A 14,815-nucleotide genomic window follows, 5' to 3' on the forward strand; every position below is an offset into this window, starting at 1 on the left:
ATTAAATGACCCAAAGGGCTGTTGCTAAGATTATGCTTTGAGGGGTACAATTTAGAAACACGTCTTTAAAATGGCTTACAAAAAGTTGTTTTTTTTTATTCGATAACCACTACACGGTTAGAAAACTGTTTTGACTTGGTTGCCAACATAAAAGTGACACTTCATATGACCAAAACAAAAGAAAATAACTTCACTATCTGTTATTTATATTAAAAGTTCTACACAGCTATCCCGTTCCATGTCGGTTGTTAAGTTTCTAAAGTAATGATAACTCGTCGGTTTTTTTTACCTTTTCCTGCCATAAAAATAAATAAAGCTCCATACAAAAAATTGGGGTGCTTCAGAGTATGACTCACTCATGACGTTGCTATGAAGGGGTACCTTCTTAAAATCAATACTTTTGTTTGACATGTAATTAACACACACCCTGAATTTTGAGCCGCGTGGCAATAATGTTAAAAGCAATATGGGATTTCGTGTTTTTTCGACATCAATGTCAGAGATTCGTATCTGGTTCGAAACTACTGCGATTAAAACTCAATCAAAGTCAGAAAATGTGGACACGTCAAATGTGCTTCAGCTGTACCTACACTTTTCGTTTTAATGGTTTTTTGAAAGAGTATATAGGTACCATTATCAGAAAATTATCCTGAGTCTAATAGGGGTGATGTAGAGGTATTAGCTATAATTTGGTAAGCCAACTTTGTCAGAATGATATGTGACGTAAATATACGAGAAACTGACGGGACGCGATCGAAGATATTTAGTTTTTGCCATTTTGGCTATTGAATTAATAACAACGTACATACCCAATCTATAGTCATTCAACATCATGTAACTAATTTATGACTTACCGTAATACAACTATACATAGTCCAAAAGCTCACAACTATGGTCCCAAATGAACTCGAATATCTTCGTTCAGGTTTGACTATTATTTGAATGTCGCAGTTTTAAGGCACAATATTGTCATAAATGAAAGATAAAACTCAGCAAACACCTAAAAGAAGATTACATGTACCTACACCAATGTATTGATACGTTATTACAGATTAAACTTGTAGACCATAGTATAAATAATACTGTAGTTTTACGATAAGTTTTAATAACATATATCATAAATTGCAGTTTAGTCACAACTCTCCAATAACCACCATCAGTTATAATGACGTACCTATTAGAACTCAGGACGTTAACCTGAGCGTTTTTATTGATTTTTTGAGTTATATCGTTAGCTTTTACAAGCATTAGAATCTTTTATGCCTTCAACTACTTGTAAAACGTTTCATTGTGCTATGAATCACTGGGTTGTGCTGAAATGGGTTTAAGATGATAATTTGGTGATAAAAATGAGAGCATTGTTCGCTTTGATGTTCTACAGTGTAATAGCTTGTTTCTTTGTAGTGTCTGTAAAAATTTAGATATACTTAAACAGACTTTTATTGTAATATTATGTCATTTATCATAAAAAGCCAGCGAAACGTTAGGACGATGATTATGATTGTATTATATTTCTATTAAATTAATTATCATAGTATATGACCGGGATACCATCGTCTTAAGTCACGACAAATTAATGATTGATTATATGTAGGTTCATGATGTTATGTGAGCACTAAGTTACTGAAAGAAATTCGTCAGAAATTGTAGGTGTTCTGCGCTTCGTATTGTTCTTATAAAGTATTTAAAAAAAACTTTAAATGATTAAGGCAGAAAAAATATAGATACCTACAGAAAAAAAATCGCACATGAAGAATGTTGCCGATTGAACAATTTTTGAACAGAACTTGTCACTTTAATATGATTTTAGTACATAAAATTCGTTTTAAAATTATCTAAAGTATATGAAATTATTTAAACCCTCCATTCTAAATTCTCATCCTCAGGGTCACGAGCTCCAAAAGACAGTGTTCGTGGTGTTCTTCCACGGCGAGCAGATCAAGCTCCGAGTGAAGAAGGTCTGCCACGGCTTCCAAGCGACACTCTACCCTTGTCCTGCCACGTACAAGGAACAACTGGACATGCTGGCTGGAGTGGCCACTAGGATACAGGATCTGGACTTGGTAAGATAATGATGATTATTTCAGTAGTGAGCTGAAACGGTTTAGCTCCGAATGAGAACGTCGGCCACGTGTTCCAAGCGGCACTCTACACTTGTCCTGCCACGTACAAGGATCTACTGGACATGCTGGCTGGAGTGGCCACTAGGATACAGGATCTGGACTTGGTAAGATAATGATGATTATTCCAGTAGTCAGCTGAAACAGTTCAGCTTCGAGTGAAGAAAGTCTGCCACGGCTTGCAAGCGACGCTGTACTCTTGCCCTGCCACTTACAAGGAACAACTGGACATGCTGGCTGGAGTCGCCACTAGGATACATGATCTGGACTTGGGTAAGATAATGATGATTACTCCAGTAGTGAGCCGAAACATTTCAGCTCCGGGTGAAGAAAGTCTGCCACGGCTTCCAAGCCACGCTCTACTCTTGCGCTGCCACGTACAAGGAGCAACTGGACATGATGGCTGGAGTCGCCACTAGGATACAGGACTTAAACTTGGTAAGAGAACATTTATGCGTTTCTTCAGATACTTCATGTCTCGCACAGCTAAACTGTGGAATGAACTGTCGCCCGCGGTATTTCTAGACCGATACGACATTCAAACTTTAAAGAATGGAGCGTAAGCCCATCTTAAAGGCCTGCAACGACGGCATCCTAACTACTCCTAATATCCTCCAGCACTAGAATATAAGACTTAAAATAGATTTGGTAAGATAACGTTTTTACTCGTAAATACCTACTCAACTTAATTTGGGAAACATTAAGGGCGTATCCTAAATCAGTGCGGCTGATAAGATGTTCTATTTATTAAACACAAGTTACTTCCTTAGAATAAGCTAGAAAGAATCGAATGCAAATGGAACGTTTCGCCACTATGTAGTCTAAAAAAAAACATTAAGAATAGCAAGATGAAACATGTTCACTGGTGCAGGCTAGAGAGTTTGGCAAATATATTACCAATAACACTTAACAGTGAAATCGTCTCGGTCGACTTAAACATAACAATTCATAATAACGAATATAATATAACAATTCTGATAATCCGCACACTTATAATGTCGATAAAGAACAACGGTAACACACGCGTATCATAATATTGCTATAAACAGTTGATTGGGTTAAAATTGTAAACTACGTCAATATTATACAAGTCTTCTTAAGGCCGAGCCACACCGACTTGCGTGTGCGTGACGTGCGCGTGTGCGTGCGCTAAAATGTTAGAGCCGCACACGCGCACGTCACGCAAGCGGTGTGTCATCTCTCATAAGGATCTGTATACTACAACGACGCACGCGCACGTGTACGTCACGCACACGCAGCCGGTGTGCACAGGCCATTAGTCGGCGTCTTCATTGCTGAAGGTCGTGTCTAGTTTGAAGAGTTTCCTGCGCGATGTACCATGCTTTTCCAAGTGTTCCTGTCCTCGGCTGTTATACAAGGATTATACAAGTAGGAGTAGGTAAACTCCTGAATAAGAGTTACATAGTATTTGATTGTACTCGTATAAAAGATGCAATGCAAGATTCCAGAGTCTAGAAAGCAGTTGCATTTGGTCTAAAAATATAGATGCAATTCACATTCGTAATTCAAATAGCACATGATAGGCTAAACACACAACACACATTCAATGAGTTGCTCTCATGCAGAATTTAATTATCTACTGCACTATTGCACTAACATATACTTTAAGTGGATGTACACCTCGTTCTATAACAATTATTTCGGTTCGATTTTCTAACGAGCAAACGTTTTATAAATATATTTAGTAAATACATTTAGTTTACCCGAGCCAGGCAACGTACTAGCTAGCGGCATTAAGTTCTACCAGTAAGGACCGATACAGATGGACTGCAACCCGACTGCAATTTGTATAGAAACTGCAACTGAACTGTCTGAATGTACCGGCACAAACCATTTAATTGAAAATACCGACTGTACATACTTCGCCTTAGTTGGCAAAACATGAATTAATCATTGACCAAACAACACTCAATACTTACCTACTCTTCTTTCTCTTATCTGAAATGAAGAGTCTCCAATAAGCCTTATCGGCACTTTCGTAATAACCCTTCCATTGCTTCTGAGGAATTGCAATGTGGTTAGTCAATGTTATTCGAGACATTAAGGCCGATTCTGTCTTAACAATTTGATATGGTTATCATGTCATTTTGATACGATCTTGAGCTATAGCGTCAGAAATGTCACGCGCACTAATAAGTGCGAGCCAAAATGGTTTATAGGACGATTCCTGATAGATTCGTCAGCAGGGGCATTCCAGAAAAGTATCGTGATGCTATTTTTAACACTTCTGATAAAGCTTAAAAGGCAATACTTATTGGGCATATAATGCCAAACGTATGATAAGTAAGCATAAAATTCGACGGTTTATAATACAGATTTCTGCAGATTATTAAGGAAGCTTCCATACGCGTAACGTTCCAGACAAAGTAGACCATTTTGGAGAATGCCCCAGCACCACTCACCCACTCAGCCGCTAACGTATAAAAATATAAAGAAACCCATATCTTATTGATATAGGTAACAGAATCCGCCTCTGTGTTGAGGGTTTATCACCGAGTTATCTTGAAATGCAGCGTGTCACGACATAACATTTAAATGTCTTTATGATATTTACTTACCTGGAAATGTAGTGTTGAGATGACGGCATTTAGATGATACTTTTATGGAGAAGGGATAACTTTTTTTAGTGTAGTGATAGTTATATTTCAGATAAGCATCAGTCATATTGGGCCGTATTTCGAAGTAAAAATAGATTGAGAGCAATTCCATCGCTGTCGTAGCCAAAATGACAATTTTTAATCTTTAAACGCCGATATAAAAGCCCGTTCATTCTATTTGGATTAGAAATATAAACGACCAGTGACGTCATCATTTCTATACATTATTTAAGCTTCGATTGGCATTTACCTAAATGATTGTCATTTGGCTAGGCGCCCAGGCTCTTGAAAATGCACATTCGTACTTGAACGCTCTTCATCTACTAACTACTGATATTATCAGGCATGCTTCTCAATAAGGGGTATTACTGCAATGTTCTGCCGCCAGAGTGCAGCACTAGCTCCTCTAGTAGACCATAGAGTAACTCATACACCCTGTGCCTTAACAAGTTCTTTAACAAGTTTTCACAGATAATAAAATATGACATTGATATGCATCAATTACGCGTCCAAATTTCCATTTACGCGCGGAAATTTAGTTACCTGCCTCTTTATTGCTCAAATAAGCAAGAGTGATAAAGGTTAGATAACGAAATTTCGATTTTCTTGTTTCGCGGTAAGACCCTCAGATTGTGACGAATAGTGGTAGTGGCGCCTCCTAGGCAGAGTTTCGCGTAATATTCCCTATTGAAGTATTCAATGACACTTATCACCGTACAGCCAGCAGCAGAAGTTGCTAAGCGGATGAAGTGTTCAAAATTACCTTGACGCGCTCTTATTTTCTTAACAATAAAGTTGCGTCAAGCTCATTTTGAACATCTGGCCCGCTTAGCTACTTCTGCTGCTGACTGTACATCATGGATTAATACTTTGTATTATGAAATATTTTACTTGTGATCTACAATTACTGTAATTTGGCAAGGGCCCATCAGGCTGCCGCTTCTCCAATAAACAAATAAACCAGTATTCCATTTCCTCAGCACGCAAAGCAAAACCTAATTCTATTTTATTTCAATACTTACTTCCAGGTGCTCCAACAAACAGAAAACCACCGCCGTCTCGTCCTCCAGAACATCGCGCGTGACATCAGTACATGGATGGTAGCAGTCCGCAAGGAGAAGGCCATATATCACACGCTCAACATGTTCAGTATGGATATTGTCAAGAAGTGCCTTATAGCGGAGTGCTGGGTGCCAAGGAGAGATCTTGGTACGCTGCAGAAAGCTCTTGATGATGGAGTGGTGAGTTACATTTATATATTATGTACCTATTGGTTACTTTGCTGGTTCGGTCACCTATTAAGAATGAGAGAGGATCGGGCTGCCAAAAGGGCGTACCTGGGAAGACCGTTCGTCAGCTTCAAGCCGATAATTGGCGCGGACAAGGCGCAGGATCGGGAAAAGTGGCGTGCTCTTGTATTATAGCTCCTCTACTCGATGGGCCAGCGCAGGCCACTCCAAGGGACGCATTTATGCGTTAGAGGGAGCAAGTGATATGGCTATCTCATTCTACCGCATGGCTGCGTCCCTTGGAGTGGCCGGCCCTGGCCCATCGTGTAGAAGAGCCATTAGTAATGGTTCCCCTCACCTCCCCCGCCTACTTCAGCTGTCACAAAAAAAGCGGTCGCAAATGTCGGTCTTGCGTTGGTTTGTACAGTCCACGTCAAAGATATGTTTACATTTTTCGCCTTATTATAAGAGAGTAAGACTCAAAAGTGTAAACATATCTTTGACATCGACTGTACAGTAACTACAGGCGTTGTCCCTCGCGTTTAAATCATCTGATGAGATTTAGTAGACCGTTTACACGACACGTTTTACGTGACACCACTTTGAACAACATCAAAAAGAACCTCGGGGCAAAGTGCTGTGGTGCCACAGGATGATTCAACGTTAAAATATCCTATCATTCAAAAAGATTCAACAATAATTTCAGCGCAACTCTCATGCAAGAATAGTAGGTACATCTACAGTTCAAAAATAAGCAGATTTTTAAAATTCAAATTTCATTTCATGATGAGGTGAGCTAATAAGTGTGTATTAAAGTAGTTAAAGTTGATTCGTATTAATAATTTACTAAAAAAGGTGTTAGTGTTCAGAATTTACTGAGTGAAATCACTCTTTAATTGCTTCCATACAGTACAGATGTTTCCGCAGTTACAGGAAATCCGTTGTTTTGTGCCTATTTATAGTGAAACAAAGCTGGCCGTGTTTTTATACGTTCCATAAACGTACCTATTTTAACCGGACTACAAAAAAGCATTTGTGATTTATGATGTCTAGTGAGAATTATCTGATAGACATCTAAAAGAGCAATAAAATTATGTATAAAACTGTTTTTTAGAAGTTACTAATTTCTAACAAACATAAATTCCAAAGTGACCGAAAGGGACCCTTGTTTATTATAATTATATACACCAAAAGTAACTTTCACCTCACAGTAGCAGTGGTATTACTCAATATTTCCTAAAATTCATTCGGCGTTCATTGCAACATTTCTTGGTTTATTCATTTTTAGTGTTCCGTACAAAACATTGTTCACGGAACACTTATGGGATCACTTCGGTCTTGTAAATCAGTTAAATGCGTTTTTCTCAGAGACCGTTTGACGTAGATACCTAAAATTTGGAACAGTTATAGCAATTACCACCACTCATATTGTAAATAAGTCAAAACTGATTATTTCTTATTTAAGGGGGAAATTTGGGGGGTTGAGAGGGGTAGGCTGAATTTTTTTTCATTTGTAAGAATCGTGTGTGGTACCATTAGAAAGCTTGCAAAAAATTGAGTCGATGGACTGATTTTGACTTCATTTTAGAATGCAATAGTTTCGTTAAAAAATGCATTTAAAGTTGCAAGTTTTCATACAAAAAATTTCACCTCTGTCCTGGCGATTTTCGGGAAAACTATAGCTAACAGGCAGCTGACCAGTCAATACCCAACTTAAAGAAGCACGGAGACGGCGGGAAAATTATCAGCTTAACTTTATCTTTATTAGTTTTTCAACTGCAGCCTGATCTTTGGTTGCTTAGGGCTAGCTAACTGATGCTTACACTGGTCATTTCATTTTGGCAGTAGTTTTAGCGAGAAGGTCCTTAGTAAAAACTTTGGGATTGAAATTTATGACTTATGTCTTTGACACAAAGTTGAATTCTGCTTGCTTATTTTTGTGGGATATTTAATTTTATCTGAATAGCCTACTATAAGTATGAGAGAGATCTACAAAATACAACCTTATTATATTGTGAATAAGTTTAAATTTCGAACGGGCTTTCCAACCAATGGACTAGGTATCTCAAAAATCTGAAAAATTCAAATTAAGAATTCCGTTCTTCACTGTCGTTGTGTTTTTGTTTTCACAATAGGACACATAGAGTTAGTAAGGCGTATAGAGATAATAATGTCATTTAATATTTATAGTTAGACTGTAAAAAGTCTGCAGTAATTTCTTGGACGTACGTACGGACGGACGGACGTAGAAGTACTTCCATTATAAAAACTTTAAGTTAGACCAAGAAAAGTCTGCAGCGATTCGATTTTGATAGCCCACGTAGTGCAAGTGTTATTTATACGTCATAATTTCATAGAAGTATGATGTTTAAAATAACGCTTGCACTGCGAGTGCTATCAAAATCGCTGCAGGCTTTTCTTGGTCTAACTCTAATTATATGACGCCAAGCGCGCACCACGATTTTAATTTTTGCGACACGATTTTAGAATCGCGCTGTAATTTATCGCAGAAAATTCAGTGCGCGCACTGCGATGAAAAAGTCGACGATTTGTTCATTCTCGACATGGATGTCGTACCAGTCGCTTGTCGTGAAACAATATGCAATCGCTGTATGACTGAGTATTTATACCACAAAGGTGATCTCCTTCTCTTCCTCCTCCTCCTCATCTTGTAACTCCATTGGAGAAGCAGGTTCCGATATGTTGACGCTTGGAGAGCGAAATGCCGACTGAGGTCCCGGCTGCGATTTTATTATCGCAGTGCGCGCGGGGCCATACAGCTTCGTATGCTGCAATTCACTTTGCGACAATCGCGTCGCGCGCTGTCGCGGAAAAATGTAACAAATCACAATTTTAAAATCGCTGCGATTTTTTTATCGCATATGCGCGCACCGCCATATAAACCCATACGTTACATTTCTGCGACTAAATTATCGCGCGACAAAAAATCGTGGTGCGCGCTTGGCTTAAACTCGGACTGTTTTTAGTATCAATTGAATGTAGTTTAGCGAAAAGGATTCATCCATAAACTACGTCATTTAAATTAATGGCTTTTGTTTTTGTATTTTATTTAACAGATTATCGTGGATTAAGTATATGTTTTTCCCTAAACTACGTCCAATTGTTGATAGAATCGGACCAAGCTAACTCTGTAAGGAATTTGCAATGACAAAGTGTGACTGTGTCATCATTAATGTCATATTTCTATCAAAATATGACGTTTATCTCACTCTTACACTTTGTCAGCTTAGACCAGCAGTCGGCAACCTGCGGCCCGCGGGCCGCATGCGGCTCGTGAACCTGTCACTTGCGGCCCCCTTGGCTATTTTGTATGTAATAGTGACAAACGACAATGTCTCATAAAGTCATAAATATTAACAAAGTACGGCCCGCATCACCTCCGTTAACTACTATGTGGCCCTTGGCTGCTAAAAGGTTGCCGACCGCTGGCTTAGACGGACTCTTCATTTTTTAGCAGTTCTAAACTTCTAAATAATATTAAAGTCTATATATATATATGGCATGGAACTAGAAACAAAATCAAATAAAAAAAAATAATGAGTTCTAAATTCAAATTGAAGGACTATACATTTAAAATATTACTCAAAATTATTATAATACATCAAGCAATCGCAAGATGTCAGTGGTTAAACGCAGAACTGACAGCCTGGACGCTTCGGGCCTTCGGCCCTACGCGGAGCTCGGCCTTCGGCCTTCGCATTTAGACACTTGTACCTAATATTGTGTTGTGTTAAAGCACTGACATCCTGGACGCTTCGGGCCTTCGGCCCTACGCGGTGCTCGGCCTTCAGCCTTCGCATTTAGACACTTGTACTATTGTTCTGTGCTAAAGCACTGACATCCTGGACGCTTCGGGCCTTCGGGCTACGCGGAGCTCGGCCTTCGGCCTTCGCACTTACTCGTAGTCACTTATCTTATACTATTGTTCTGTGTTTAAGTACTAACATCCTGGACGCTTCGGGCCTTCGGCCGTACGCAGAGCTCGGCCTTCGGCTTTCGCATTTAGACACTTGTACTATTGTTCTGTGTTAAAGCACACATCCTGGACGCTTCGGGCTTTCGGGCTACGCGGAGCTCGGCCTTCGGCCTTCGCATTAGCTGTCTACACCACGTTTCACGTCAACCATAGCGGCTGTGTCCCTGATAAACGCTACCGTGAACGTAATTTACTTTCTATGCATCTCGCTCGTACTGACATATTAGTGCGAAAGAGATCTATAGGAAGTAAATTACGTTCACGATATCGTTTATGTCAATGCCAAACTGATGGTAGCCGTAATACGGAACACTAAATGCCTCGAGCTATCTCGGGCTTGGCCAAATTATTCTCTTTAAAAGAACCCTGAGGGCTCAAACCCATTGTGAGCCCACTGTTTGAATTGTTGTTTGGTTGTTTTGGGTTAAATTACTCTTAATTTCTTCTTCAGAGAGCCACAGGCAGCCTTATCCCCTCAATCATGCACCACGTGCCTACGCTGGAGGTGCCGCCCACTTACAACCGCACCAACAAGTTCACTGCCGGCTTCCAGACCCTCATTGATTCCTATGGAATTGCGAGCTACAGGGAAGTCAACCCAGGTAATTTACCTTTTTAAATATATTCCTTTTCTAACTTTTAATTCGATAACGTCCAAAATACTCAACATATTACCCTATTTTTGTTGTTTGCATTTTTGTCCTAACCAAAATCAATTTAACTGTAGCGCCAGGCAGTGTGAATTAATTCACGGCCCTGTTTTTTTTTTGTCAATTAAGAGTTGAGGTTTTATAAATCATTTAGAAACTAAATTAAATACCAAATCCAATTTTGCAATAAGGACAGTCACTAATCTGTGCTCTTTTGACGCCATCGAGGTCTTTATACCGACAGCTCCGAAAACTCGTAAATACGTAAAACCCCACCTAATTGTATTCTTTTATCGTACGCTAACCCATTACCATTATGCAAATAGGGTTTTTAATGACTCGCTTTATGGCGTATGACTAACATTTATACATAGGGTTTTTCTTTTCTATGTCACCACCGACCGTGTACAATAAATTGTACATATTCAAAATTACATTAAGAACTTCTATTGCATTACAGACGGTTGCAAATTCAAAATCTAAACTATTTCATCTGGAACTCTGAGGATCCTTTTCGTAGACATCTTAAGTAAATATTTAGTAAGTGTTAATTTTCTTTCCAGCACTATACACGATCATAACATTCCCTTTTCTCTTCGCCGTAATGTTCGGCGACTTCGGCCACGGAATCATCATGACCGCCTTTTCCGCTACCCTCGTCATCATGGAAAAGCGGTTCCTCAAAGTCAAGAGTGACAATGAAATCTGGAACATCTTCTTCGCCGGCCGCTACATCATCCTCCTAATGGGGATATTCTCCATGTACACTGGTTTAATATACAACGATATGTTCTCTAAGAGTTTAAATATCTTTGGGAGTAGTTGGATAAATTTGTATGATGCAGAGATGCTGAATTCGACTCATGCGTTTAATTTGGAGCCGGCGGAAGCGTATGTGCAAGTGCCGTATCCATTTGGGTTGGATCCAGTGTGGCAAGTGAGTTATTTGTATCTTTATAAAAGTTATTTAGTCAATTAGATATTAACTTATCAGATTATCCTGACATTCAAGTGTTCAAAAATTTCAATCAGGTGAATTGAAGGTTCAAGTGTGGCAGATGGTGATAAAAAAAATTAAATAACCGTTATGTTTTTATTGAGTAACATATTGTACTTGTGATGTTTTCAATAAAATTGATTCTGTTTTCTATTTTCCAGTTTGCAGAGAATAACATAATATTCCTAAACTCATTCAAGATGAAACTATCAATAATATTTGGAGTGATTCATATGGCGTTCGGTGTAACAATGAGTGTGGTAAACTTCAAGTAATTACTGTATTCATAGAAAACTAGACCAAATATGCTCGAAATTCTCTTAGAAGACCTACATATTGATATAATGGTTAGAGTTGGCATTGAAACAATTGCTAAAATTCAACTTATTGTAAACAAGTAAAAAAAATACTATTTTTCTACTTCGTGTTGTTTGTAAATCAATAGATATAAAAAAAAATCATTATTCATAAGCAGATAAAGCAATTGATTTGGATGTTATTAATGATCTTAATATTGTGATTACTGTAAATATGAAAATAGTATTCAAAGAGCATTTTGAGTGTAGTAAAAATGTAATTAATACTTTGAACATGACAGCAGTAGTAATCGATGTTTTCGTTCAACAGCTTCCTGAGAAAGCAGCAGATGATATACTTGCAGTACATACCGCAAATATTATTCTTGTTGCTGCTGTTTTGGTATCTTTGTATACTGATGTTTATGAAGTGGGTGATGTATTCGGCTATTGCGCCAGGTATGTAAATTATAATAATTATATATTATTTGTCAGAGACAAAACAACAAGAATTCAGAAGAAGAAAATATAATAAATGACTAAGTTTATGTACCATGATTTATGTACCAAGGAAAAGGTAACTTTGGCCATCATGTCATGATTTCCGAAAAAAGATTCAGTTTCATATTATTCAGGTTCGCATAAAATCCTTATTAAATGGACCACAATTTCTGTAGGTATGTAAACTAAGATGTTATTCGGAAATTTTCTGAATTTCTACACTGATATGATGGAATTACCAGTGACTTCCGGAATTATCCAACATTCTAACAATTGGATTCAGACACCACCAGCGTTACTGCTGCAGGATTGCCTTGCAGCAATTCTGGCGCCTGCATTGCTGCAGAATATATCGAAATCAATACGAATCCTTTTTCTTGCACAACCTCAAAATAACATGTCAGAGAGACACACATAATACATAAAGACAAAGGCGTCAACAAGCGATCTTATCACTAAAGCTCTATCTCTTCCAGGCAACCTTTAGGTAGTGGAGAAATCAATGTTGGTTCTTGGTTTTTCGATATCGAATGTTATCTGAACATCACTACCAATTTTTCTCATAATTTCTGCACCTAACTTTTTGTAACTTTTCAGACCCCGCATACAACACGCATTGCGCGCCCTCAGTCCTCATCCTCTTCATCAACATGATGCTCATGACTGAGACGGTGGCCAAGCCGCCGTGTAAAGCCTACATATTCCCCGGGCAGGGCGCGCTGCAGTCCACGTTCATTGCTATTGCGCTGCTGTGTGTGCCTGTCATGTTGTTCGGGAAGCCGATATACCATATCATGGCGGAGAGAAAACGAAGGGTGAGTCCGCGCCTGTTTGTTTATCTTGGTATTACAATCTCCCATATCTTCAGCTTTTCAATGAAGGAAAACATCGTGAGGAAACCGGACTAATCCCTATAAGGCCTAGTTTCCCCTCTACGTGAAAAGATCAGATGGCAGTCGCTTTCGTACAAACTATTGCCTACGTCAAATCATGGGATTGTCAAGCGGACTTCAGGCTCCCATGGACCGTGGCAAACGCCGGGATAACACGAGGAAGAAGGGATTACAATCTCCCACAATTCTATTACTTGATATTCTGAAGTATTCGGAATCACCCAACACACCATCAATCGTCTATATTCATCATCTTCTGTGAATGCTTCCAGAAATACCAGCAAGGCGTGGAAAGCGGTGAAGCCACGGAGAAGGACCTCCACGACGGAGGCATGGGCGAGATGCTGATCACGCAGGCCATACACACTATCGAGTATGTGCTGGGCACCGTCTCCCACACGGCCTCGTATTTGCGGCTGTGGGCGCTCTCACTCGCGCATGCACGTAAGTTACCAAAGACGCAGGTGCGAATATGTGGACATGTTTTTATTCTTATGTAAAACGTACCTACTGCTACAACTGTGCAACTGTACAACTGTGTGAGCTGTGGCAATGACCCGAAGTGGGTTTGGACCTCCGACACTACCTACACTATCCAACACCATTTCTGTCCTGTCAATTAAGTACAGTGCACATCCCCGAGTTCGCTTAGCTCTTTTTGCACTACAGTCAGTGTTTCATTGGACACCAAACGTGTTAATAATATTGTAAAGTTCTAAGAGCCGATACATAACAGGATGATGGTTAAATCTTTTCTTCTACTCCAAGAGAATTTAATAATTTAGGGTCGATTGCATCAAACCGTCTGTCACCGTTAAAGCGTTCGCATTTTTTTAAATGGTAAATTTCATACTTCACTTTTGTTTGACGATAATCAGTCTGTGAAATGTGGTTGATGCAACTGGACCTAATAAGACAAACTTTATTTCGTTTTAATGCAAACTGCAAAGACTCGCGCTGACTCGCGAGATGTACACTGTAGGTACACCTCGCGAGTCAGCTCTCGTACAGCAAGCAGTGGCACTTAAAATAGAATTTCTTTTGCAGAGCTCTCAGCAGTCTTGTGGCAGCGAGTGCTAGTAAACGGGCTGGGAAGCTTCCCCGTGAAGGGCGTCATCATGTACTTCGTGTTCGCCATATGGGCGTTCTTCACGCTCGCCATCCTAGTTCTCATGGAGGGGCTATCGGCGTTCCTACACACGCTCCGGTTGCATTGGTAAGGAGTATTTCTATTTTATCTACCCTATTATTATTCAAGGGAAGTCAGTGCTGTCAAACTGGTTGAAATTGAGAGACATTCAGACGTACCTACTCTATGAGTAACCACTGATGAAACTCACCGTACACAATACCCTGTAAATGATATGCTGACAAACATCCATGGAGATCGAGATACGGAAATAGAGATGATTTTAACCAAAAACAAGGAGCAGATTCGGCAGATATTTATGTAGAAAACTATAAAGGTAGGGGAGATAATTAAGTAAATCCATCTTAGTTAGTTCCAATAGTTT

At 39.2% G+C, this 14,815-nt stretch overlaps 1 protein-coding gene across 1 annotated transcript in view; it reads left to right on the forward strand.

Moving 5' to 3' along the window:
- Positions 1 to 14,815, forward strand: part of LOC134664637 (V-type proton ATPase 116 kDa subunit a 1-like) — a 29,877-nt gene that overhangs the window by 12,181 nt on the left and 2,881 nt on the right. The window contains exons 4-12 of the mRNA XM_063521374.1: positions 1,887 to 2,063; positions 5,767 to 5,979; positions 10,416 to 10,566; positions 11,178 to 11,551; positions 11,773 to 11,882; positions 12,239 to 12,366; positions 13,006 to 13,223; positions 13,574 to 13,745; positions 14,349 to 14,517. Of these exons, the coding sequence (XP_063377444.1) occupies positions 1,887 to 2,063; positions 5,767 to 5,979; positions 10,416 to 10,566; positions 11,178 to 11,551; positions 11,773 to 11,882; positions 12,239 to 12,366; positions 13,006 to 13,223; positions 13,574 to 13,745; positions 14,349 to 14,517 (1,712 nt within the window). The remainder of the gene's footprint in view (positions 1 to 1,886; positions 2,064 to 5,766; positions 5,980 to 10,415; positions 10,567 to 11,177; positions 11,552 to 11,772; positions 11,883 to 12,238; positions 12,367 to 13,005; positions 13,224 to 13,573; positions 13,746 to 14,348; positions 14,518 to 14,815) is intronic.

The sequence above is a fragment of the Cydia fagiglandana genome, chromosome 5, assembly GCF_963556715.1.
Source record: "Cydia fagiglandana chromosome 5, ilCydFagi1.1, whole genome shotgun sequence".
Classification (NCBI taxonomy): Eukaryota; Metazoa; Arthropoda; class Insecta; order Lepidoptera; family Tortricidae; genus Cydia; species Cydia fagiglandana.